This window comes from Bufo gargarizans, chromosome 5 (genome assembly GCF_014858855.1).
Source record: "Bufo gargarizans isolate SCDJY-AF-19 chromosome 5, ASM1485885v1, whole genome shotgun sequence".
NCBI lineage: Eukaryota > Metazoa > Chordata > Amphibia > Anura > Bufonidae > Bufo > Bufo gargarizans.
The window spans coordinates 47,624,753-47,652,439 of NC_058084.1; the positions used below are offsets into that span (position 1 = coordinate 47,624,753).

The window sequence follows — 27,687 nt, forward strand, 5'->3', positions numbered from 1 at the left end:
GTGTCTTCTTTCCAAAGTGGGGTCACATGTGGGGTATTTATACTGCCCTGGCTTTTTAGGGGCCCTAAAGCGTGAGAAGAAGTCTGGGATCTAAATGTCTAAAAATGCCCTCCTAAAAGGAATTTGGGCCCCTTTGCGCATCTAGGCTGCAAAAAAGTGTGACACATCTGGTATCGCCGTACTCAGGAGAAGTTGGGGAATGTGTTTTGGGGTGTCATTTTACATATACCCATGCTGGGTGAGATAAATATCTTGGTCAAATGCCAACTTTGTATAAAAAAAATGGGAAAAGTTGTCTTTTGCCAACATATTTCTCTCACCCAGCATGGGTATATGTAAAATGACACCCCAAAACACATTCCCCAACTTCTCCTGAGTACGGCGATACCAGATGTGTCACACTTTTTTGATGCCAAGGTGGGCAAAGGGGCGCATATGCCAAAGTGCACCTTTCGGATTTCACCGGTCATTTTTTACAGATTTTGATTGCAAAGTACTTCTCACACATATGGGCCCCTAAATTGCCAGGGCAGTATAACTACGCCACAAGTGACCCCATTTTGGAAAGAAGACACCCCAAGGTATTCCGTGAGGGGCATGGCGAGTTCCTAGAATTTTTTATTTTTTGTCGCAAGTTAGTGGAATATGAGACTTTGTAAGGAAAAAAGAGAAGAAAAAAAAAATCATCATTTTCTGCTAACTTGTGACAAAAAATAAAAAATTCTAGGAACTCGCAGTGCCCCTCACGGAATACCTTAGGGTGTCTTCTTTCCAAAATGGGGTCACTTGTGGCGTAGTTATACTGCCCTGGCAATTTAGGGGCCCAAATGTGTGAGAAGTACCTTGCAATCAAAATGTGTAAAAAATGCCCTGCAAAATCCGAAAGGTGCACTTTGGAATATGTGCCCCTTTGCCCACCTTGGCAGCAAAAAAGTGTGACACATGTGGTATCGCCGTACTCAGGAGAAGTTGGGGAATGTGTTTTGGGGTGTCATTTTACATATACCCATGCTGGGTGAGAGAAATATCTTGGCAAACGACAACTTTTCCCATTTTTTTATACAAAGTTGGCATTTGACCAAGATATTTTTCTCACCCAGCATGGGTATATGTAAAATGACACCCCAAAACACATTCCCCAACTTCTCCTGAGTACGGCGATACCAGATGTGTGACACTTTTTTGATGCCAAGGTGGGCAAAGGGGCGCATATGCCAAAGTGCACCTTTCGGATTTCACCGGTCATTTTTTACAGATTTTGATTGCAAAGTACTTCTCACACATATGGGCCCCTAAATTGCCAGGGCAGTATAACTACGCCACAAGTGACCCCATTTTGGAAAGAAGACACCCCAAGGTATTCCGTGAGGGGCATGGCGAGTTCCTAGAATTTTTTATTTTTTGTCGCAAGTTAGTGGAATATGAGACTTTGTAAGGAAAAAAGAGAAAAAAAAAAAATCATCATTTTCTGCTAACTTGTGACAAAAAATAAAAATTCTAGGAACTCGCAGTGCCCCTCACGGAATACCTTAGGGTGTCTTCTTTCCAAAATGGGGTCACTTGTGGCGTAGTTATACTGCCCTGGCAATTTAGGGGCCCAAATGTGTGAGAAGTACCTTGCAATCAAAATGTGTAAAAAATGCCCTGCAAAATCCGAAAGGTGCACTTTGGAATATGTGCCCCTTTGCCCACCTTGGCAGCAAAAAAGTGTGACACATGTGGTATCGCCGTACTCAGGAGAAGTTGGGGAATGTGTTTTGGGGTGTCATTTTACTTATACCCATGCTGGGTGAGAGAAATATCTTGGCAAACTACAACTTTTCCCATTTTTTTTATACAAAGTTGGCATTTGACCAAGATATTTTTCTCACCCAGCATGGGTATATGTAAAATGACACCCCAAAACACATTCCCCAACTTCTCCCGAGTACGGCGATACCAGATGTGTGACACTTTTTTGCTGCCAAGGTGGGCAAAGGGGCGCATATTCCAAAGTGCACCTTTCGGATTTCACCGGTCATTTCTTACACATTTTGATTGCAAAGTTCTTCTCACACATTTGGGCCCCTAAATTGCCAGGGCAGTATAACTACCCCACAAGTGACCCCATTTTGGAAAGAAGACACCCCAAGGTATTCTGTGAGGGGCATCGTGAGTTCCTATAATTTTTTATTTTTTGTCGCAAGTTAGTGGAATATGAGACTTTGTAAGAAAAAAAAAAAAAAAAAAAAATCATCATCATTTTCCGCTAACTTGTGACAAAAAATAAAAAGTTCTATGAACTCACTATGCCCATCAGCGAATACCTTAGGGTGTCTACTTTCCGAAATGGGGTCATTTGTGGGGTTTTTCTACTGTTTGGGCATTGTAGAACCTCAGGAATCATGACAGGTGCTCAGAAAGTCAGAGCTGTTTCAAAAAGCGGAAATTCACATTTTTGTACCATAGTTTGTAAATGCTATAACTTTTACCCAAACCATTTTTTTTTTTGCCCAAACATTTTTTTTTAATCAAAGACATGTAGAACTATAAATTTAGCGAAAAATTTATATATGGATGTCATTTTTTTTGCAAAATTTCACAGCTGAAAGTGAAAAATGTCATTTTTTTGCAAAAAAATCGTTACATTTTGATTAATAACAAAAAAAGTAAAAATGTCAGCAGCAATAAAATACCACCAAATGAAAGCTCCATTAGTGAGAAGAAAAGGAGATAAAATTCATTTGTATGGTAAGTTGCATGACCGAGCGATAAACGGTGAAAGGAGTGTAGTGCCGAAGTGTAAAAAGTGGCCTGGTCATGAAGGGGGTTTCACCTAGCGGGGCTGAAGTGGTTAAAGGAGGTTCTTCACATAGGTCATCATTATCAGACAGTGGGGGTTCGACACCAACACCCTCACCGTTAGTCTGTTTGCAGTAGCCACCTTCCACTGTGTACTTCAGCTCAGCTACCATTCATGGCCACTAAACCTTGGACATAGCCTTTTTCTTCCAGCTTCGTCCACTGTTATGTTTCTGGTATCGTTGGTTGCCACAAACAGCTGATCTGTGGGGTTCCAGGTGTCAGACCGCCGCCAATCGGATCAGCCAAGCCAGAGCTCCAAATACAAGATAAACCAAATTGGGTATGTTGCCCTCCTACCGGGATGAAGATCTGCTTTGTATTCGGATTTAGGAACTTGTAATTATATTTGGACCTGCAACCATATCCAAATCTGTCCCTGTTTTTATACCTAGTCATCTCTTCTCGAGAAATGGGGAATTCACTCGGACAAGGGCTTTCTTGGGACTGACCAACAGAATTGGCTGACAGGAGCCTTGGTAATTGACTGAGAATTGGCCCAATATAAGAAAAAGTGGAGCTCATACAGATATTAAAGAGCCTCTGTATGCATGATCAACCCTATTAGGCCAAGCATACTGCCTGGTAGGGTTAATCATGATGATTAAAATGATACCTTTATTTTATCTGTATGTTAAACAGCTGCAGAGATATCTGGGTTTTTATTCATATGCAAATGTGAATGTTGGAGCACCAAGGCTGAATCCTTGGAGCGCTGCTTTTGTAACACCCCTGTGCTCTTCTCATTCCCCCCCCCCCCCTCCCCTTGGTTGACATGACTAGATATGAGCATGCCGAGGACAGAGCTGTGTCCTAGCAAGTACATATTATATACACCACTTACTGTAGCCTTGCCATGTTGATAGTAGAGGTTTTCTATAATTAGAAACCTAATACATTTTACTGGTTTATTCACAGGCACAATATATGATTATAAAGACACCAGTAATATTTATTAGCTTTCTAAGTATAGAAAACCACTCTTCTCACTATGGTAAGGCTATAGTCTGCAGGTGAGGGGGCAGCCTTGCTTGTAGATGTCTCAGGTTCAAATCCCATGAGAAATTTCTAGCTTTTTTTATCATTTATTTTCTCTCTCATTTGATCCATAATAAAAGGCTATACTATATTGAGAATATAGTTTTTCTATGCTTAGAAAGCTAATATATATTGCTGATTTATTCACCTGCATAAAATATGATTATAAAGACACCAGTAATATGTATAAGCTGTGTAATCATAAAAAAAAACTCTCTTCTCAACGTGGTATGGCTATAGTAAGTAGTGTATATGATATGTGCATGCTAGTACACAACTCTGTACTCAGCATGCTGATGTGCAGAGCACAGGGGTGTTTCAAAAGCAGTGCTCCACGAATTCATCCCGGCACCTGGTGCCCCAACATGGCCATTTGCATATGGATGAAAACACAGATATCCCTGCAGCTGTTTAAAGGGGTTGTGTCACTTTAGCAAATAGCATTTATTTTATAGAGCAGGCATCCTCAAACTGCTGCCCTCCAGCTGTTGTTAAACTACAACTCCCACAATGCCCTGCTGTAGGCTGATACTTGTAGGCTGTTCGGGCATGTTGGAAGTTGTAGTTTTGCAACATCTGAAGGGCCGCAGTTTGAGGATGCCTGATGTAGAGAAAGTTAGGCCAACTTACTAATGTATTTTTATTATCCATATTGCCTCTTTTGCATTCTGGATTCATTTTTTCATCACATTATATACTGCCATAATTTCCATGGTTACGACCACCCTGCAATCCATCAGTGGTGGCTATTCCTGCACACTATAGAAAAAAGCACCAGCCTTTGTGAGCTCTCACGGTCCCAGCCACCAGAGAGGTTGATGTTTTTTCCTATAGTGTGCAAGCACGACCACCGCTGATGGAATGCAGGGTAGTGGTAACCATAGAAACGAGCAGTGTATAATGTAATGGAAAAATGAATGAAGCCAGCAAAGGAAGTAATATGGACAATCACAATACATTAGTAAGTGCCTTGTATCAACTTTCTCTACATGATAAATGCCACTTGCTGTAATGAGATAACCTCATTAACATAAGAAAGGCTTGATCATGCTGATTAAAATTATACCTATCGGGTAGTATGCCCGATTTATTGGGGTTGATCATACTCACAGAAGCTCTTTAACCACTTGAAGTGGCAAGTACTGACTAGCGGCACAGAACCCAGACATGATCCTCAACACCAGCATCTGACGTTATTCTCCACTCCATAATCTTTTCTACATTGTTACGTCTTGTCAACACCCGGTTGTGAATTTGGAATATTTATTTTGTATACATTTTCCTTTCTACCTTTTAGACAAGTGTGACATATGCGTGCTGCATAACATTTTATCTCGCTGTATTTCATTAAGGACATTTTCTCCACCCCCACAGCCCCATTTGTGTTAACACCCCTACCCCGCCAGCTTCTTTCTATTTCTGGTTGCCCCTTTATTCAAGGAAAACAATGCAGTCTTCACACCTCACAGATATCATTTCCAGCCATAAAGAATATAGGCCCTCTCCGAATCCTGCACACTGATGGGGATGACGGCCACAACCGAGCGCAGGCGAATACTAATGAGGAGTGTATGTTGGCGATATGGCTTGTGATATTCGTTTTTCTGTAAAACGTTTACAGCTACAGAACCAAACTTTCAGGCAATTATGATAATTATTCTGCACACATTAAGCAATTATTTAAGTTCCTGCAATGCAAAAAAAAACATCATAAAAAAAGTGATTTTCTGTGTTTTTTAAAAACATTTTCCTTACCCTTTTGCAGAACAGTGAGATTGTGTAATTAACAAGTTTATTCCGTAATGATCTTAGCAGCGCTTAATTTTGCTTAATACTGAGGAAATACCAGTTCACAAAAAGTTGTGTTATACACCGATCAGCCATGCCATTAACCCTTTTCTGACACTGAATTTCCATTTTTGCGTTCTTGTTTTTTGCACCCTGCCTTCCTGGAGCCAAAACTTTATTTTTTTCCCATTCAAATAGCCGTAAGAGGATTTGTGCAAATGAGGTGGCATTAAAAAAAAAACCGCAATTCATTGGTTTTGTTTTTACAGCGTTCACTATGTGGTAAAACTGACTTGTGTGCTTCTCATTCTCCAGGTCAGTACTATACCACCAGTGATACTACAAATATATGTTTTTTCTTGAATTTTAATATTGGGGGGTGGGGGGGATTTATTTCAATCGACCGTGTTCTGACCCCTTTAACTTTTTTATAGTTATGTCTACAGAGATGTTTGAGGGCTCATTTTTAGCGGGATAATCTGCAGTTTTTGTTAATACCATTGGGGTGTGTAAGACTTTTTGTTTCTTTTTTTGGGGAGGTAAAGTGATGATGATTGCTTTTTTTTTTTCTTTTCCCGTTACACCATTCACCATATTGGATATGTTTTTATTTTAATAGTATGGGCATTTTTGCACATGGCGATACCCATGATTTTTTGTATTTTGATTTTGGGGAAAGAGGGGTGATTTGAATTTTTTATATATCTTTTTTAAACTTTTTATTTTTATTTTTTAGGTCCCCCAGTGGACCACAACATGCAATCATCAGATTGCAATTTGTATAGAGTAATGGAGTTTTCTCTATTACCCTCTACATAGATCACTATATTACAATTCAATGCTGCCACCTGCTGGCCTGAATTGTAATGTATAGTACAGGCTCTGGCTGACTACTTACAAGGAACGCCTTCCCCAATCTCCGCTCGGGGGAGGCATTCCTGCCCGCGAACACACCACGATCTCTGACGTTTTGAAGATGCTCCGACCCAGTTTTTAGCAGTCATCATTTGACCCTTGTCAAAGTCGATAAGATCCTTCCCTTTTTCTTGGTTTGAACACATCACCATACAGAACCGACTGTTCACCTACTGCCCAATATATCCTAGCTCTTGATAGCTGCAGTTGTGATGTCTTCAGCCATCACATGAAGACGGGAAATTATTACTTCCAGACGGCAGACACCGGGCGGTTTTTATAGGGTTTTTTTGCTCACAACCCCGTTAAGCCAGCCTACCCATAAATGGTTTCGACCCAGAGCTTATTCAGCTATTTGTCCAGATTCTACCATACACAGGAACTCATGACTTGACCCGCCATGCATGTTTATTTCAATAAGGAAATCCACTACTAGACATGGTTGGTCCCTAAGGAGTTAAATCGGGATTGTGAACAAAAGCGAAGACGTCCGTTTAAGGAATTGACAGGAGATTAAGAACGTGAAGGAGTTGGAGATTTTACTTGTGTTTTGAAAGAAAAATAGCATTATTGCTATAAGTAGACGTGACAGAATAATTATTGTATCAGCAATGGAAACAACACCTATTGTTACTTCTGCATCATCTGCTATCGCCGGCTGTAATTACCGCAGAACTGTTAGGAGATATCGGAAAATATTTGTCCCTTCCACCCGATTCATATCAGGGCGACAATCGGCGTGCCACTCCGCCGCATCGGCATCCTGATGAAGACATGGATACAATCGACTAGAGTATACTGCAGGGACTGCCACCGATAAATATTATGGTGGTCCTGAGTGCCCCTTTCTTTCTGCATTACCTGTTGTCATTTTTTTTATTTTTTATTTCTTCTGGGTGTAATAATTCAAGGGTGCGTCAATATGCAGGGCTGGACTTTCCAGGGGCCTGCCAGTTTGACAAGGGGCATACCCAGTTGTCAATTAAGGCATATATTTTCAAAAGGAATAACAGAGTATTACACTTTTTACCTTTTTAAGCCATTCAGCCCCTTTTTATTTTTTCACCTGGACAACCCTTTTTAAAGAGAGTCTGTCACCACAAAATACGATGCAGTCTGAAAGCAGGAGAAGCTGAGCGGATTGAAATATATTTTTGTGGGAAAAGATTCAGTAAAACCTATAATGTAAACATTTGCTGTTTATTTTCTCCCTATAAGATGCACCTGCTCATAAGACGCACCTAGGTTTTAGAGGAGGAAACTAAGAAAAAAAAATTCAGACCTCAGATCGGACCCCCAATCTTAATGAATCCTCAGAACAGACCAACAATGTTAATTAGACCTCAGCTCAGACCCCCAAACAGGCCTCAGATCAGACCCTCAGTGTCAGCTCAGATCCTCAAAGTTAATCAGACCCTGAAACAGACATCAGATTAGACCCCAGCTCGGACCACCAATGAGACCTGAGATCAGACCTGCAATGCTACCGCAGCTCAGAGGCAGACTGAAAACTTAAAGGGGCCCTGGAAATCTGAAGGTGGCCCCATGTTGTAGGTGAGTCCAAATCAACAGAACAAGTAAGCAGGGACAACACAAGTAGATCAGTCAAAAAAAACGCCCCTGCAGCACAAAATGCTGCCACCCTCAAGTGTATTCAAGTGCATCACAGTCCTGAGCATGGCGATGCAGTTGAATTTAGGAGGAAACTTGCGGCCACCAGCCTACTGCATAAGAACCTGATGCTCCTTCATTCATTGACACACTGACATTTTTCCTCCACTTATAGGGAGGGCGTCTTATAGAGTGAAAAATAATCTTTGATTTTTCAGACATCTATCGGTACAGAAGGGAGGTGTTATCAGTGACTGACCGCTATCTCTGCATGAACACAATTCTGTACATCACTGATCACCCCTCCCTGCTGTACCAATAGCTGTTCACAGGAGGTGCAAAAAGCCAGGATACAAATGTATAAAATACAGGTTTTACTGAATCTTTTCCCACAAAAGTATGTATCAATCCGCTCACCTTCTCCTCTATAGCATGGTGCTTTCCGATTGCATTGCCTTTTGTGGTGTCAGGTCCGCTTTGAAGTGATTCTGTGTTCCAGGCGGCTCCTGTGCCTTCTATCTTATACTAAAGAAGCTTGCATCAAATGAATAGCGTATAGAAAAATAGCAACGACATATGAAGTGTTGCCGGGGCTTGTGTCCCTGCACAGTCGGACACTGGCAGCACTGATTGGATAGTGATATACTGTGCAGGGACACACTTTATATTGGTAACACCCATCTGGACCTTCACTGCAAATTGCTAGCAATTCATAAATAACTTTTAGTAGAAATAATAAAGGAATGACACAACATAGAGCCATAAGAATAGATGCTCCAGAATTGTTATTACATGGGGAATACAAGTAGTTACTAAAACAGACATGTCAAGAGGTGAGAGATCCTTTTTAAATACTATCTCCACTCACAACAGGAAATTGTTTTGCTGACGGGTGCTCTTTAGCCCCCCTCACGAACTGGTTGCCCGATCAGGGGTGCCGATGTTTGTGACGGCAGACGGAAGTCTCAAAAGTATAATTTTTTTTAAAAATGTTTTATAAAACAAACGGTAACGACCCGCTCCATTTTTCCTGTACAGATTACTCCACAATAACAAAAGCGATCAAAAAGTTGTATGTACCGCAGAATAGTACCAATGAAAATGGCAACTCATCCTGCAAAAAATAAGCCCTCACATGTAACATAGCGCCCATAAGCAAGTCCCTAAAAATATGCGCTGCAAAAGCTGAAAGGTGGTCTTTCCCTTCTTAACCCAAACAGCAGTGTACGTCCACATTTATGGCATTTTTTTATCCCAGTAGAACCTGCCTGACAATTTTAGGGGTGTGGTGTCTCCCAGATGGCACAGGTTGGGCAAAACATATTGGGCACTGAAATGCCATATCTGTGGGAAAAATTGCAATTTTCATTTTGCACAATTACCTGCTTATTAATTTCAAAATATCTGTGGTGTCGAAATGTTAATTCCACCCCCTGATAAATAACTGGAGGGGAATGGTTTCCAAAACTGGGTAACTTACTGATTGTTTTCACTATATGGGTACCTGAGAGGCTCTAAAAATATGATGTAGTGCCCAAAAACCATTCCAGCAAAATCATCACGCCAAATGGCGCTCCTACCCTTCTTAGCCCTACCACATGCTTATACAGCAGCTTATGTCCACATTTATGGCATTTCCATACCCAGTAGAACCGGCCTATTAATTGAATAACTGAGCTGTGGGTCTCAGGTGGCACAGGCTGGGCACAACTGAAATGACATAATTGTGAAAATTGCAATTTTCATTTTGCATGGTCCGCTGTTGTGCATTAATTTTTCAAAAATACCTGTGGCTCCACTTATTTCTGTACTCGGCTATCTTTGGAACTCCCATAGAAGTACATGGAGTGGTTGGGCGCATGTCTGACCAACTGCTCCGTTTATTTCAGGGGGCTCCACGGAAAATGGAGCCCCTGTTTTCGTGATCAGTGCGGTTCCCAGTAGTAGGACTCCCACAGATCTAATAGTTTGCCCCTATCCTGTGGTTAACTTAAAGGGGTTGTGCAAAAATGGGGTGGGGTTTGGCAAAGGGTAAGAAGAAAGAAGGGAATCTTACTTACCTGCTTCCCTGCGCTGGCTCCCCGCTCCTTCTTCTGGCCTGTGATGCTCTGTTGGGCTCCCTCGATGTACAGTACAGACCAAAAGTTTGGACACACCTTCTCATTCAAAAAGTTGTCTTTATTTTCATGACTATGAAAATTGTAGATTCACACTGAAGGCATCAAAACTATGAATTAACACATATGGAATTATGGAATTATATACATAACAAAAAAGTGTGAAACAACTGAAAATATGTCATATTCTAGGTTCTTCAAAGTAGCCACCTTTTGCTTTGATTACTGCTTTGCACACTCTTGGCATTCTCTTGATGAGCTTCAAGAGGTAGTCATCTGAAATGGTTTTCACTTCACAGGTGTGCCCTGTCAGGTTTAATAAGTGGGATTTCTTGCCTTATAGATGGGGTTGGGACCAGCAGTTGCGTTGTGGAGAAGTCAGGTGGATACACAGCTGATAGTCCTACTGAATAGACTGTTAGAATTTGTATTATGGCAAGAAAAAAGCAGATAAGTAAAGAAAAACGAGTGGCCATCATTACTTTAAGAAATGAAGGTCAGTCAGTCCGAAAAATTGGGAAAACTTTGAAAGTGTCTCCAAGTGCAGTCGCAAAAACCATCAAGCGCTACAAAGAAACTGGCTCACATGCGGACCGCCCCAGGAAAGGAAGACCAAGAGTCACCTCTGCTGCGGAGGATAAGTTCATCCGAGTCACCAGCCTCAGAAATCGCAGGTTAACAGCAGTTCAGATTAGAGACCAGGGCAATGCCACACAGAGTTCTAGCAGCAGACACTTCTCTAGAACAACTGTTAAGAGGAGACTGTGTGAATCAGGCCTTCATGGTAGAATATCTGCTAGGAAACCACTGCTAAGGACAGGCAACAAGCAGAAGAGACTTGTTTGGGCTAAAGAACACAAGGAATGGACATTAGACCAGTGGAAATCTGTGCTTTGGTCTGATGAGATCTTTGGTTCCAACCACCGTGTCTTTGTGCGACGCAGAAAAGATGAACGGATGGACTCTACATGCCTGGTTCCCACCGTAAAGCATGGAGAAGGAGGTGTGATGGTGTGGGGGTGCTTTGCTGGTGACACTGTTGGGGATTTATTCAAAATTGAAGGCATACTGAACCAGCATGGCTACCACAGCATCTTGCAGCGGCATGCTATTCCATCCGGTTTGCCTTTAGTTGGACCATCATTTATTTTTCAACATGACAATGACCCCAAACACACCTCCAGGCTGTGTAAGGGCTATTTGACCATGAAGGAGAGTGATAGGGTGCTGCGCCAGATGACCTGGCCTCCACAGTCACCAGACCTGAACCCAATCGAGATGGTTTGGGGTGAGCTGGACCGCAGAGTGAAGGCAAAAGGGCCAACAAGTGCTAAGCATCTCTGGGAACTCCTTCAAGACTGTTGGAAGACCATTTCAGGTGACTACCTCTTGAAGCTCATCAAGAGAATGCCAAGAGTGTGCAAAGCAGTAATCAAAGAAAAAGGTGGCTACTTTGAAGAACCTAGAATATGACATATTTTCAGTTGTTTCACACTTTTTTGTTATGTATATAATTCCACATGTGTTAATTCATAGTTTTGATGCCTTCAGTGTGAATCTACAATTTTCATAGTCATGAAAATAAAGAAAACTCTTTGAATGAGAAGGTGTGTCCAAACTTTTGGTCTGTACTGTAAACATCCGGTTTGACATCACCTGCAGCCAATTGCTGGCCGCGGCGGTGACCGTCTTCCCTTAAGTCGTGACAAATGGCCCCATGTTGCAATGGGATCTGGTATCTGCTGCGGTGATGTCAAAACGGATGCTTACATCAAGGGAGCCCAGAGGAGCATCGTAGGCGGAAGGAGGAGGATTGGGGAGCCAGCGCCGGGAAGCAGGTAAGTAATCTGTTTTAATGTACTTCTTTTAAAGAGATGTCTACTTTGGCAAACTCTTTTTATATATGTAAGTAATGGAGAAAAATCACCATCTTGTCCAAAGTGCACAACCCTTTCTTCAAATGAGAATGATCAGCTGATGGCCATGGGTCTGGCTTCTGAGGTTGCAGGCTGCTATAAAGTTTTCTTGCAGAAGTTTTCAGCTGTGCTAGCTGAAGGGACAGAAGTTTTGAAAGGAAGAAACCATCCCACTTTTATGATGGGCAGATTGACAATGCACTGCCCAACTGAAAAAAAAAACTCATCTGAGAAGTCCAAATGGAATGTTCTGTCCCTACAACCATGTAAAAGAACCACCCCACTGGGCAACCATGTTTGTAATCTGTGCACATATTTTGCCCTTCTCGCCCTGTGATGATGTCTTTATTTGGGTAGGGCTGCTAAAAATTGGGTCCTTTTACATAAGCTGATAAATTATTTTAACAAGTGTCAATCAATGATCTAGCGCATCAATATCATTCATAGTAACATAGTACATAAGGCCGAAAAAAGACATTTGTCCATCCAGTTCGGCCTGTCATCCTGCAAGTTGATCCAGAGGAAGGCAAAAAAAACTGTGAGGTAGAAGCCAATTTTCCCCACTTTAGGGGAATAAAAAATTCCTCCCCGACTCCAATCAGACTACCTCCCTAGATCAACGACCCCTCTCTAGTAGCTATAGCCTGTAATATTATTACGCATCCAAGCCCCTCTTTAATTCCTTAATTGTACTCACCATCACCACCTCCTCAGGCAGAGAGTTCCATAGTCTCACTGCTCTTACTGTAAAGAATCCTTTTCTATGTTTGTGTACAATCCTTCTTTCCTCCAGACGCTTCTTTAATTGCATTCATGTTTTAGTGATTGACCTTTTTTTCGTAAATACAATCTTGTCTACAATTGCCCTTTCCAATGAATGTGAAGGACCATGCCCGGTGTAGAAGGCCCCGAAGTCTGCCTAGCATGGGAAAGCAGTCTGTATTTGGGGACAAGAGGTTCTGTTAACATTTATAATACAATCGGATCTGTGTATATAATTTTAAGTGGTCACCCAGTCAGGAAGTCAAATGGTTGGTAAGCAACACACCCTGCAGAGTACACTCAAGATGGCTGCAAGAAGACAAAGGTGGTGCTTTTTATTATCATAATATACATTTACAAGTATTTACATGTATGTGTATATAGAGACTAATGTATTGTATTTTATTGGAGGGCAGGGTTATACAATTTTATAGACTCACATTAAAAAATATGTTTTTATGAAGTCTTATGGTTCAAGTGCTGGAGTATTTTCGTGAAGATTGATGTAGAGTCTAATGTGCCGTTCAGCTTTAGTAGTAGTCAGAAGCATCACTTTGCAGACTACGATGTGTCAGAGGCGCTCCGAGTATTGTCTTCATCCTCCTCGCTCTGCTTCACTTTGTTTGCACTGTTCTAGTATTAGAATATTTATGCGCTTGTCATCCTCAGGCAGATCAGTAAGGATGTGCGCCTTTGATGTTCCTGCATATCATAAGACAATTGCTTCTCGATGGGAAATCTGTACTGTATAATTTATACGTTGTGGGCTTCAGGAACATCATTAAGAATACAAAGGCCATTCATCTGTAAAGGGTTCCTCTCAACTGGGACTCCACCACCAACTACAACAGGGACACCAAACCCCCATACGAGGTTGAATGGAGCAGTGGTCAAGCATGTGCACCGCGGCTCCTTTCACAGTAAGATGCAGAGCAGTTCAGTGTGAATATACCCTATGATTGCGTGCAGTTGTGAGCCATATACGCTATCGGAAAATGAAAACACACCTGGAAAACTTAAAAGGGAATCTGTCAGCCCCCTAAACTAGAGTAAGCGGTGTATAGTGTAAGTGACAGAGTCTGGTTATGTAATATTTATCTCCATACTCGCTTGCATTTCAATGCTGTGCCTCAACAAAGCAGAAGTAAAATGCATTGAGAGGACTCCTGAGCTCACACACATAATGGAGAGTGTGACGAAACCAACCTCGCCACGGTGTTTTGGAGGGGGCTGGTTGCCAGCCTCCTGCCTCAGGATTATGGCCCATACTAACTTTAAAGAAGACAGGCCGGCCGCACAGCCTAAATCTGTCTTTGGAATTGTATTTTGTTATGTGAGGGTACCCAGATGGCTAGTTTAATTGTATTCGTGTGGTCTGAGTGCCATTCGCCTAATGATATGCACTCAGACTTGAGCTATCTGGGGATATGTTAAATGTCTGTGGTTGCTGGGAGGGTGTGACATTGTGTGTTTAAATGGTGATGTCTGTCCTGTTGTCTCCACATGTGTATTGGCGATCTCCCCTTTGTCCTGAGAGATAATTGGATTATCCCTCGGTTGTCTCTGGGGCAGAGAGGAGGAAACCATGATGCATTGTGGGGATGTGTTGTATCTGTTCGGTGTGTCGCAGTCTCCATTCTGGTCCCCTGGGGGCGTGTCCACCAGATGGGGACCTGCATAAATACGGGCGGGTAGCCCTCAATAAAGTGTTCCTGTTTTATCCTTCATCATGTTGAGACTGGTGTTTGGATAACTGATCAAACTGGGGGATTGCTATACGCTGAAGATTTGCTATACTCCCCTGGCATAACTACTAGCTCTTGTAAGAGCTGTTCCTGCTCTCTGGCTGTAGGAGAGGTTCACCCACTGGAGCCTGGAGCCTTGTCGTAGGTCCAGCGTGGGTGGAGGACGGTGAGACCCCAACCAAGGTGCGGCGGTTCGTGGGGTCTGCAGTGCGTACGGTGTCAAGTGGAGTGCTTGGAGTCCTCGGAAAGCACTAGGAGCATCTATCGACGGAGGTACCCGGTCGGGGTGCTAGGTGATCCGTTACAGAGAGGACTCAAAGAGGAGTCCTCTCAGTGCATTTTACTACTGGTTTGTCGGAGCACAGCATCGGAATTCAAGGGAGTATAAAGATAAAAATTACATAATCGTACTCAACGTCACTTACACTACACACCGCCTACTACAGCTTGGGGGTGTTTTGAAGCAGACAGATTCCCTTTAATGTGATTGAGCAGAGATTGACAAAGTATAAACCGCTAGTGGTGGCTGGTCTATAATCATACAACCAAGGTGGTGCCCCTTTGTTTTGGGTTCTTCAGCAGGCTATATAATGAGGCAGGGTCACATTACTACTGGGTGGAATCTCCCCTTACCACTCTGGCATGGTAAGTCATAGAGATGCTGGATGTCCTACTGTGGTATGTCACTCCAAGCTATTTCAAATGGGACCTGTAGCCATCTTGGTTGTTTCCAAATCCAGTCCCGGACATTCTCGATGGAGGATAGATCTGGTGATCAATCTGGCCAAGTAAGCTGCTGGAGGCCCTGGAGAGCGCATTGGCTAACACGGGCAGTGTGTGGGAAAGCGTTAACTTGTTGGAACACCATGTCTCCTGAGGCAAAGAAGACAGTAGGACTGGTTCCACCATGTCCTGGACATACCAAAGGCTGGTCAGTGTTCCTTCATGAATACCATATGGGAATGGCCATGGTAGCTGATGCCGCCCGACACCATGATACCTTATGTTGGCATGGTGTGTCTCCTCTCTATGCTTGATGGCAGTAGGTGCTCTCCAACCCTCCTGTGAACTCTGATGTGGCCAACAATGGCAAGTAAGACTGTTCAGTGATAAAAGCAGGTTCTACCTTGGTAGTAACGATGGCCACATCAGAGTTTGCAGGATGGCTTTAGAGAGATGGCTACAGCACTTTTGGTGACATCATAGTCGCGTGACAAAGGTCCTGCTCCATGGTGCACGCTGAATGGGAATAAACTGACCTAGAGTGCTTTAAAGAAATTCATGACCACTCGGCCGTCACCTGTCTCTGAAGGAGAGTTTTGACTACTCTGCCTTCTGTCGGTTCTTTTTTTTAGCAACTAATCCCCTTGTGAATCTCAGATTTTAGAGGCAATTTTTTTTAAGGACAATCCCAGTGCATTGACTGGGTTCATGTTGGAATATCATTGACTCTAATGACGCAATGTGCTAAATGGCAAACTCAACTTTGCTGCATGGGAAGGGAAATGCCTGCTTGTATTGTCAGTATCACCAGTCCTATGTACATGTCTATTTTCTTTTAGTCCCGTTTTCCGTGACACTTTCCACCTCTAAGTAACCACTTTTTCTAACCATTAGCTTGTCTGTCAGACTCCGCTCCCGTGAACAGCGTTCTGCCGCACTCCGCTTCTCATCACCACTGTCTTTGACAATTAATATTTAATTTGAGAAATGCCATGCAGAATGACACTTAAAAGAAACGGGGGAAATGTAATTTATTCAGTAATTCTCAAGTGGACTTCCCCTCATTTGAAAAGCTTGAGAATGTCTGATACGGCACACTTAAAGACAGTCCTTCTGCTGCATGCCATGATCACTCACCGGGAGATGGCCTCTGTTATTAGACAATGTGGCACGGCACATGCTAAGCTAGATGTGAAGAGGATCAGAAGGAGCTTGACTGGAGACGCTTCTCTGTAATTGTATGGGACAAGTTAGCAAAACTTTAATTAGCAAAGCGCTGTAAACCTTAAAAGTATTATTAAAAGGGTTGTCTAACTGGTAAAAATTTTTTTTATAAAGGTTCAGAATAGCTTAAAGCAGAAATGCCCAACCTACGGCCCTCCAGCTGTCACAAAACTACAAGGTCCATCATGTCTGGACAGCCTACAGCTCTCAGGACATGATGGGAGTTTTAGTTTTGCAACAGCTGGAGGGCGGTAGGTTGTGCAACCCTGGCTTAAAGCAATCAGTCATACTCATTTTACCGATCACCCGGTCCTCCCATTCTAGTGCTTCCCAGGTCCCCGTCGGTCTCTACTTTCTGGTTCCGACGACACAGGAAATGTGACCACACTGCCAGTCGCTGCAGTGGGGATCCACCTCAGCCGATGGCTGATCAGTCACATTTCCTGTGTGGAAACGGTCCTGGAAGTTAAGACCAGCAGGACACCCGAGAAGCCCCAGAAGTAGTCTTATCACTTCCTAACTTCTGACCCCATTTTTTTTTAATTACCCACTGGATTGCCAAGCTTAGTATAAGCAAGCCTTCAGTGTCTAATCAAAGTGGGCCCCTCTCCAGTCATCATAACGAAGGGTCAGCTGCTTGTTTTGGATGCACTCAAGCAGGGCTATCTTGCAAGCTGTTAGTTTATCGTGCACCACACCGACACCCTGCAGTATCAAAGCAGAACTCCTTTATTACAGGAAGTTAAACAAGTTAATATCATCAGAGAGGGCGTTTCTCTACTGAGGCTCATGCCATTGTTCATTGGCTAAAGTACAAAAAGAAGAAAAAATAAATAACACTTGGCATCTAAGCATTGTCCATTATTTTTCAAACTTTGGTATATAAACTATGTAAACATCTAGGTGCCAGCGCCATACCGTAATGTCTTCACATTAATATCATGACATCCTCAACAGGCTTTTCCTGGTGCTGCAGCGTAGCTCATTCGACTGAACAGTGCTGAGCTGCAATACCAACATCCAGAGCACCTCTAACCCTTCTACTGATCACGGAGGTCTGACCCCCACTCTTCATATATTGATGACCTATGCTGAGGATTGGCGATCAATGCAAGGTGCTGGAAAACCTAATTTTAATGAATTCATGCAACTAACAAGTGTCCCTACAGGCCACATGTGCCTCCAGTGCATTCCCCATGTTAGTGACTACACAGGCTGCTTCTCCATGCTGCCCATTTTTTTCATGCTGACTTCCTTGCCATGCCTGTCTCTTGCTCACACAGACTGCTCCCCATGCTTCCTCTCATGGACATCTCTTCATGTCTTCCTCCCTAACACAGACTGCTCCCTCTGCCCCCATGGTTCCCTCTCTCTTACTCAGACTGCTTCCACTAGTTTTGGTGACCTCCATTAGCTGATGCTCACATCAAACAGAAACCCCAATGTATACTTTATTAAGAAATTAAAATGTATGAACAACATTTCTATTGGCATATAATGCAACCGCGGTATATGTATATCCAGGAACTAATCACTGTTCTGGGATCGCCCCTACAAGATGACCAGCTTACATTCAGGGTACTCCTTGGAGCAGGACCTTTGTCATGCAACTGTGATGTCACCAAAGGTCCTACACCCATCCTAGATGCATTTTATGCCAAGATTTGTATAAAATTGTAGCAAAACACCACAGCTTTGCTGCTATTTATACAGAACCATGTTACAAATAACAGTTCTGCACAATTTGTGCAGTAATTATTTAAAGGTTTTGCTCAAATTAAAAATTGCCAAACCACCATAAATCTGCTTAGTAGGACACGTAAAGCCACTCGAGGTCAACGAGGTCACACCAAGTTCACTGGAGAGCGGGCCAATCATTCCAGCAATTTTCCACTTTGATAGTCAGACAACCCAACCCAAGACAACCTTAATAACCCATATGCTCATATGGGAGATAAAGACATAGGCTGCCTAGTTAGTAGAAGTACATGCATACTGTATAGTGTACTTTTTATCATATATGACCTCAAAACTGTTGCTCGAAGACAAGATAATGAGATCAAGTTGAGACAGAGGTCCAATTAAATTGAGTCCTCTGCAATCTGTAAAGCAATTTCCAAAGTGTCTTTGAGTTGTTGTTTTTTGGGGCTATACATAATTATAGGGAAGTCAAATGCTTTCCACCCCCCACCAGTCAACTGACATCATGTTACTAAGGTATAGTACCAGCTACAGCCACTACCAGTGGTAAACACTGAAGGGCCCAGGGTGCCAACAGTTGAACCCCCCACCCAATAGTTGATAATGATGGCCTATCCTAAAGACCATCCATATCATAGTCATAGTTTTCTATCTGTAGATGACTTGGGGTCTGACCCAGCTGATCAGCTGCCCAAATGCGACTGCAATACTAACCACAGCTGCTACCAAAAGTATGGGGGTGTGCCTTGTAAAACAATGAAGGAACCTGTTCAATCAGCTGATTAGCGAGGTTGCCTGGTTGTTGGATCCTCACCAATCTGATATTCTTGACCTATCCTACAGATAGGCTAATGTTAGCGCCGGAAAACCCTTTTAAGACATTGGGGGAGCCAAGAAATGGGTTAATACATCCTTAAAGAGTTGACAGCTTTGAAGAAGACCATAATGATAATTATTTGACCATGCATTGTCAAGTACTGAATCCTGATTGTCTATGCATTCATGTTCTCCATGTTCCTGGTGTTCCCACAGATAAATCTGGGAGGCAACCAATTCATGTTTTCACTTGTAGCAACTCCAGAAATGATGCCGTGCTTCTCCCTGAGACATGATGTGGACGCGCTTCTGTGGCAGCCAGTGTCCAGCCAAGGTGACAGTTTATGGGAACATGCGGCTACGTTCAATGCTCTCGGTAAGCTCCAGTGATGAAGGGTTATTGTCTTCTGTTGCTGAGATAGGAAGGCAGCATGCTGTGCCAATATCCAATAGGTTGGGTAAGAGTCGTAGTGTGGATCAGAGGTTAAAGGAGTTCTCTGGTCAATAAAAAAAATAAGAAAAGGCTCTGCATGGTATAAAATAATGAAATAAGCTATACTCACCTTAGTGATCACTGCTGCTCCTGTTACGACCGTCTATACTGTACTTACTGATCCCTCTAGACACACATGTATTGACCTCTCGGCCAGTTACTGACTGCAGCGACGTCCCGTCTCAGACAGCAGTTGGCTGAGCAGTCATTTCCTGTGTGTCAACAGGGATCAGAGAAGGACAAGGGTCTGAGAATCACCAAACGAGAGCCTCTGTGATCAGTAAGGTAAGTATAACTTACTGTGTAATCCACTCTGCTGTTACTGTAAAACGCTGCGGATTTGCCACATGTGAGTCTGTCGCAGCACATCAGCCGCGTATCCTCCAGGTGTGAATATAACCTTACAGTGCAGTTTGCCAAATAGCCTTACTTGGACAGTTTTATTTATTGCTGTAAGTATATACGTGTTCATCCAATGTGCACAGGCCGCTATCTATGGGCTTGTTTACCTGCCGTTTGTAATTCTGATCCTCAAAGGGAATGTGTCATCAGAAAATGACCTGTTTAAATTACATTTTTATGTTTAACATATTTTAAAAGAATTGTTGATTCTAATTTTTAATTTTGAATGTCAATATCTATATTTAAACAAAAAAGGATTAAATCCTGCAGTTTTTGCACTGGCCTCTAAGCCTAATAATAAGCGCCACTTCTTGGTCTGCACTGATCACTTTACTGTTGTTATCTGCTTATCTGTCATTCAAATCCTGCCTGTAATGATATCACCTCTGTGTATAGATAACACATGATCCACCATAGGTCATTTTCAAAGCTTATTTATTCTCTCTCTGCACAGGTCACAAAGCATGCCTAGCAAACTCTCCCATAGAAGTCAATGAGGTCCCCTCCTGACCATTGTGTCTATGGCTGCCATAAAGCAATTTTCTTAAAGGGGTTATCCCATCTTAGACAATGGGGGAATATCGCTAGGATATGCCCCTATTGTCTGATAGGTGCGGGTCCCACCTCTGGGACCCGCACCTACAAGGAGAACGGAGCGGAGAAAGTTGAGGAGGGTGCACTGCGCATGTGCAGCCGCCCTCCTATTCATTTCCATGGAGCCACTGAGTGCTGGCTCAGCTATTGCCGTCAGCCCCATAGAAATGAATGGGAGCGGCGGCCGCGCATGCTGCGGTGCGCTCCCATTCACTTCAATGGGAGAGGCGGGGAACTGCGCCTGGTGGTGGACGGAAACCCAGGGTCCTCCAGCCGCAACTCTACCCGGCTCCGTTCTCCTTGTAGATGTGGGACCCGCACCTATTAGACAATGGGGGCATATCCTAGCGATATTCCCCCATTGTCTAAGATGGGATAACCCCTTTAATGTTTTCTAAATGCAAGATGGCCGCCCCATAATAATCTTCAGGAAATAGAATGAAAAAATCTGCAATCAGAAAAAAAAATAGATTAAACTAAAGGATATGTGTTGCTGTCTGGTATTAACTGTCAGATAAAATTTTGATGACACATTTCCTTTAAGTGACTTCTTTTGATGCCGCACATTTCACCATAAGCGAACACATTAGATGACCGTGTGAAAATGAAATTGGTGTTGTGAGGCGAGTATCAGATGAGCGGACGGCTGCGCCCAGGCTTTAACACATGGATGTCTCGCAGGTGCTGTCAACCGTACTATGAATGGCCAGGGGGACCTCTAGGAGACATGAACCCGCTGTACGACAGAATTCATGGCAGCAGAATAGTGGGTTACTTTGCAGATTAGGTTTGTTTTGACTTAAATGTGTATAAATAGCATCTTAAAGCGATTCTGTCATCAGTTTTTACCATGCAAAATGCAAAACTGCTGACAGCACTAGGTAGAGGCTGGGAACAGCAGGACTGATGATAAAAGATCTGCAAAAGGTATTTTTGTCCTGCTCTTCCCGACCCATCCCTAACACTGTCAGCAGGTTTGACCGTGCAAAACAGAATCCCCTTAGGAATACAGTGGGAAGAGGACTTCAGTATGGGTGGTCAAACGCCTGTATGAGCAGAGACGACAATTATAGAATTACTAGATTAGATTATGTATAAATTTATAATGCTGCAGTCCACAGGAGGGACTGCTCTTTGCAGCCTATCTCTGTTCTGGCAATTAGCAGGGTCCTAATGGGGTAACCATTGTATGTTGCCCTAACTGAGCACATGCTGAGGGGTTGTCCCATGATAACCCATATCTTTACCTATAGCTTTTTATTTAAAGGGCATCTGTCAGCAGTTTGTGCCTATGACACTGCCTGACCTGTCACATGTGCACTTGGCAGCTGAAGGCATCTGTGTTGGTCCCATGTTCATATGTGTACCTGCATTGCTGAGAAAAATGAAGTTTTAATATATGCAAATGAATCTCTAGGACCAATGGGGGCAGTACTGTTACACCTAGAGGCTCCGCTCTCTCTGCAACTGCCACACCATCTCGACTTTGATTGACAGGGCCAGGCAGTGTAAATGTTTTCACACCTGCCCTTGTCAATTGAAGTGAGGAGGGCGCAGAAGTTGCAGAGAGAACAGAGACTCAACAGTGCAACAGTTACACCCCCATCCTAGAATAAATCGATTGACAAATAGAAGATTCAGTTTATTCCAGTGTTGTGCTGCCACCTGCAGGCCTACATTGGAATATTCCTGTGAAATGCATTGGAGCCTCAGCAGGGCCGAGCCTTTCACTGGCAGAGCCGCCACATGGTGGAGCCGGTCAAACGCCTAGAAGCACAGCACTTCTGGGTTTTGCACTCTCCGATGCCATGGTCACGAGGGGTTAAAAACCTGCGATTGGCATTACCGCCGATCGCAGATATCAGCCCCAAGTGTCTGCTGTATGAAACAGCAGCAACACGGTGGCTATGGTGCCTGCTGCGCTCACGAGTGGGTGCCATCTTTAAAGACTCGACTTCCGCTGAACTATTGCAGCGGAGGTCGGGAAGGAGTTAATTCTTTAGGGCTGCTTCAGCAAGTTCAGCTCTGCTAAATGTATAGAAAACGTATCGACACTTGCCGCTTATGTCTCACTTTGTGTCACTTTCTAGGATACGTCCAGGCATCGAAACAAGACAAGAAGTTTTTCACCTGTGCTCCGAATTTCTCCTACGCCGCCCTGTGCGAGTGCGTTCGGCGGATATTCATCTATCGCCAGCCCACCCCGATGTTCACAGTGCTGTACAACAGGAAAGAAGGCAGACATGTAGGACAGGTTGCTAAGCAGCAGGTAGCAAGTCTGGAGAGCAGCGATCCCATCTTAGGTTTTCAAGCTTCCAACGAGCGACTGTTTGTTCTAACCACAAAGAAATTATTTGTGATCAGGATAAACGTCGCAGGCTAATGAGCCATCCCCCCGCGCGCCTTTCATCTCCGCTCGCTGCCGCTCACAATATTCCTACGTGAGCTTTTGAAGTTTCTATCCAGGCTGCAGCAGGTTTTTTTTTTTAAATGGTTTCATAATCTTCTCATTCACCAATAAAACATTAAAAGCCAATGTATCCGTTACTTTATATAATTGACCTGGAAAATCTATGAATTATATAGAAGCACGGGGCATTTCCTAGAATGAATACTGTTCATAGATGATTTATGAATGAGCAGACTAGTCCTCGGTTTGCCTTTGATTCAGGCTAGAGCTTCGGTTGCCGCTGTTAAATCGTGGTTTGCCACAACCATTAGGCAATGACCACAGAGGTCAAAAGATGCAATGAAACTCTAGTCTTGTTCTGTCCTTCAGTAGTCTTCAACCTATAGCTCTCCAGACTACAGCTCCCATCATCATCCTGAGCTGAGATGATAGCTGAGACAGTGCTTGTCTGTGATCAGCAGACTCTTAGAAATGAGTGGAAGGAAGCTGAGCATGGACGGTTGGTCTCCCTGGACTTTGGCGGTCCTGTTCTGGAGATGTATGAGGGTCCGAATCCTCTAATGTAAATGTACATTGTTTTAGTCTGCTACGTAGCAATACAGATGTAGCATGGCTGAAGAGATCATTAAAGGAGCTGTTCACCTTTGGGGGAGTTTAGCAAACTCCCTCTCCTGGGCAGACCTGCGAAGGGAAACATAATTACCTGCTTCCCAGACCTGGCAACCCGATACTTCGATTAACAGCCTCTGCTGCTCCCCTAGGCCCTGTAGATGTGAACTTCCTGTTTGACACCACCACAGCCAATCGCTGGCTGCAGTGGTGACCTGCTCCCCTTACGTCGTGACAAATGTTCACATGACGCAAGGAGAGCAGGTCACCTTTATGGCCTACTTCCAAGGAGGCCCACGGAACAGCCAAGTCCATGGAATGAAGGTTTGCTGGTCTGTCCAGGAGCACAACCCCTAGAAATTACAGTACTTTACAATAACTCGAGAGGTTTACATGGAAATCTACCATAAGACATAATTCTAGTACAGAGGCCAGATATGTTTGGGATGTAAAATCACCTGTTCATATCATATATAAAATAGGCCATCTGTATACCTGTCTGAACATAGTATACACTGACAATCATACTGGCTTCTATACCAGATAGAGCCTCTTTTTTTCTCCCAGTGCCTTCTAGATTGTAAGCTCACATATGCAGGATCCTCTGTCTTACGGATTCTGACCACAAGGTGTCCCACTGCTGAGACCGCAAACCCCGTAATGGCAGTATGGGCTCAGTTACCCTTTAGAGCCACTGCAGTTGGAGATGAAGTAGCAGGATTCGTAATTACCATGGAGGCAGAGGACGTAATTGCTATGGGCCAGTGTTGTTAGGACTCAGGAGCCCTACCCTTAGGTCCTCCTCCTGCTTCTTGACAGAAAAAAACGTGCTATTTTGTGCAGTCACCACTAGATGGAGTAAGTGCAAAAATATTTTACACCATTGAGTTCAATGCCAACAGTTTAAATTCCTGTGCACTGAGCTCCCCCTATTGGTGACTGCAGGAAGCCAGTTATGTATTATGATGAATGTGAAGGGAAGCACTGGGTTTATGGCTATATAAGTAACTTTTATCATTGTATTTATGTATCTTGTCTGGTATAAATTCATTAAGAAATATGGTGTTTAGAATGAGCCTCATAATTAAGAAGCCCATAGGCGAGGCAGAACGTGATTTTCTTAATACATTATTTTTTTGCACATAATGCATGAACACTTTGGGTTCTTAATAGCAAAAGAAGCTCTGCTTCGGCTGATGGATGAGGGTTCTGAGTGTGGGACCCTGTAGGGTTCCTATACTATGACTACTCCCGAAAGGTCAGATTTTAAGGCAGGGTTCACATAATGTTTTTATCATACGTTGAACGTACACAAAATAACGTATATGTTAACAGATGCCTCAGACAGATGCCAACCGTCTTCAGAGTTCCATTGTAAAAAAAAAAAAGTATACGTTAACATATATGTTTTTTTACAGGATTGGAAAGTGCAGCACACCATGTTTTTCCATCCTGCAAAGTCCAGTAAAAAAATGAATGTTATCGTATAGTTTTTTTATGATGGAACATATTGGTTATTTTTTACAATGCCACTGTATGGCATCTGTCTGAGGCATCCGTTTAACGTATACTTTTTTTGGTGTACGTTAAACGTATGACAAAAACGTAATGTGAACCCACCCAAAGACAACTCACTACTTAACCACTTCACATCCAAGCCATTGTCCCCTTCCTGACCAGGCCTAATTTTGCTAATCTGACATACAGTCCTGATCAAAAGTTTAAGACCATTTGAAAAATGGCAAAAAATCATATTTAGCATGGCTGCATCTTCACAAGGTTCCAAGTAGAGCTTCAACATGCAACAATAAGAAATGGGAGTGAGACAAAACATTTTTTGAGCATTCAATTTAATGAAAACAATGAATAAACTGAAACAGGCTGTTTTTCAGCTGATCAAAAGTTTAGGACCACACCTCCAAAAAAAAACTAAACCCCGAAAACAGAAATCCAACTGCCAAACATGAACTCAGTAATGAGTAGCTCCGCCGTTATTGTTTATCACTTCCAAAATTCATTTCTGCATGCTTGGTGCAAGCGTTTCCATGAAGTGAGTGGGAACATTTCTCCAAGTGGTGAAGACGGCCACACGAAGGCCATCTACTGGTTGGAACTGTTGTCCATTTTTGTAAACTTCCCTTGCCATCCATCCCCAAAGGTTCTAAATTGGATTTAGATCAGGGGAACACGCAGGATGGGCCAAAAGAGTGATGTTATTCTCCTGGGAGAAGTCCCTTGTCCTGCGGGCATTGTGTACTGTAGCGTTGTCCTGTTGAAAAACCCAGTCGTTACCACACCAACGAGGGCCCTCAGTCATGAGGAATGCTTTCTGCAACATCTGTACATAGCCAGCGGCCGTTTGATGCCCCTGCACTTCCTGAAGCTCCAGTGTTCCACTGAAGGAAAAAGCACCCCAGACCATTATGGCGCCCCCTCCACTGTGGCGCATAGAAAACATCTCAGGTGGGATCTGCTTGTCATGCCAGTAACGTTGGAAACCATCAAGGTTACATTTTTTTCTCATCAGAGAATAAAACTTTCTTCCACCTTTGAATGTCCCATGTTTGGTGCTCTCTTGCAAAGTCCAAACGAGCAGTTATGTGGCGTTCAAGGAAACGAGGTCTTTGAAGACGTTTTTTGTTTTTGAAGCCCTTCAGTCTCAGATGCCGTCTGATGGTTATGGGGCTGCACTCAGCACCAGTAAGGGCCTTCATTTGGGTCGAGGATCGTCCAGTGTCTTGACGGGCAGCCAATTGGATCCTCCGGCTCAGTGCTAATGAAATATTTTTTCGGGTTTCCACTTGACTTTTTTGTTCCATAACCCTCAGGATCATTTAAAAAAAATTCCAAATGACTGTCTTACTGCGTCCCACCTCAACAGCGATGGCGCGCTGTGAGAGACTCTGCTTATGCAGTTCAACAACCCGACCACGTTAAAAGAGGGAGAGTTTTTTTGCCTTTGCCATCACAACGTGTGACTACCTGACAGAAAATGACAATGAATCCACATCTTTGCACAGATTTGGCCTTTTAAAGGCATGTGGTCCTAAACTTTTGATCAGCTGAAAAACAGCCTGTTTCAGTTTATTCATTGTTTTCTTTAACCTCCTCACGACCGCCGTACGCAGGATTGCGTCTTCGCGGCGGTCGTGCTGCTCTGGGTGGACGCGCCGGTGCGTCCTCTCGCGAGACGCGAGATTTCCGGGTATGCCGGCCCGCGCATGCGCATCGCGGGCCGGCAAAATTCAAAGAAGAAGTTCGTCATCAACCTGCCGGCCACGATCATTGGCTGGCAGGTTGATGATTTTCAAAAAATCCAATCAGCAGCCATTTAACCCCACATATTAGTAAATATGATGGGGTTATATGGCTGCTGTGCTCCTCTGCTCCTTCTTTTGGTCGGTTGGTTCCAGGAGAGGAGCAGAGGAGCACACATCACTGTGAGTACCCACTACACCACACTTAGCCCCCAGATCACCTCCCAGCACCCAATTAACCCTTTGATCACCCCTGTCAATCACTAGTGAAAAGGAAAAAAAGTGATCAGTGCAAACTGTAACTTTTTTTTTTTTCACTGGTATTGACCGTTAGGTTTTAGGTATAGTTTAGGTCCCTTGGTTAGGTAGTTAGCGATCAGTTAGCGCCCAGCCCACAGCGCCGCAGTCCGTTATTCGCTGATTAGCGTATCGCTAATCAGCATTTGTACTTTTATAGTATCTGAAAGTGATCAAAACTGATCACGGTCAGATCTATAATTGTACTAGTGTCACTTTAGTTCGCCCTCCACCCAAAACGCAGTGTTTGCCCGATCAGGCCTGATCGGTCGCCCACACGTGCGTTCGCCCACGCCCGCCCCACCGCAGTGACAAAAAAAAATATATTTTTTGATCACTGCACATTCACTTTACACGCACTGCGGCGATAAAAAAATCAGTTTTGATATTTTTTATCAACCGCAGCGGCCTCTGGTACTTCGCTAGCC

General features: G+C 43.4%; 1 protein-coding gene across 1 annotated transcript in view; it reads left to right on the plus strand.

Moving 5' to 3' along the window:
* NUDCD1 (NudC domain containing 1) overlaps positions 1-23,222 on the plus strand; it is a 152,963-nt gene extending 129,741 nt beyond the window's left edge. Inside the window, exons 9-10 of the mRNA XM_044295156.1 lie at positions 19,414-19,573; positions 22,777-23,222. Of these exons, the coding sequence (XP_044151091.1) occupies positions 19,414-19,573; positions 22,777-23,069 (453 nt within the window). The 3' untranslated portion in view covers positions 23,070-23,222. The remainder of the gene's footprint in view (positions 1-19,413; positions 19,574-22,776) is intronic.
* The last annotated feature ends 4,465 nt before the right edge of the window (positions 23,223-27,687 follow it).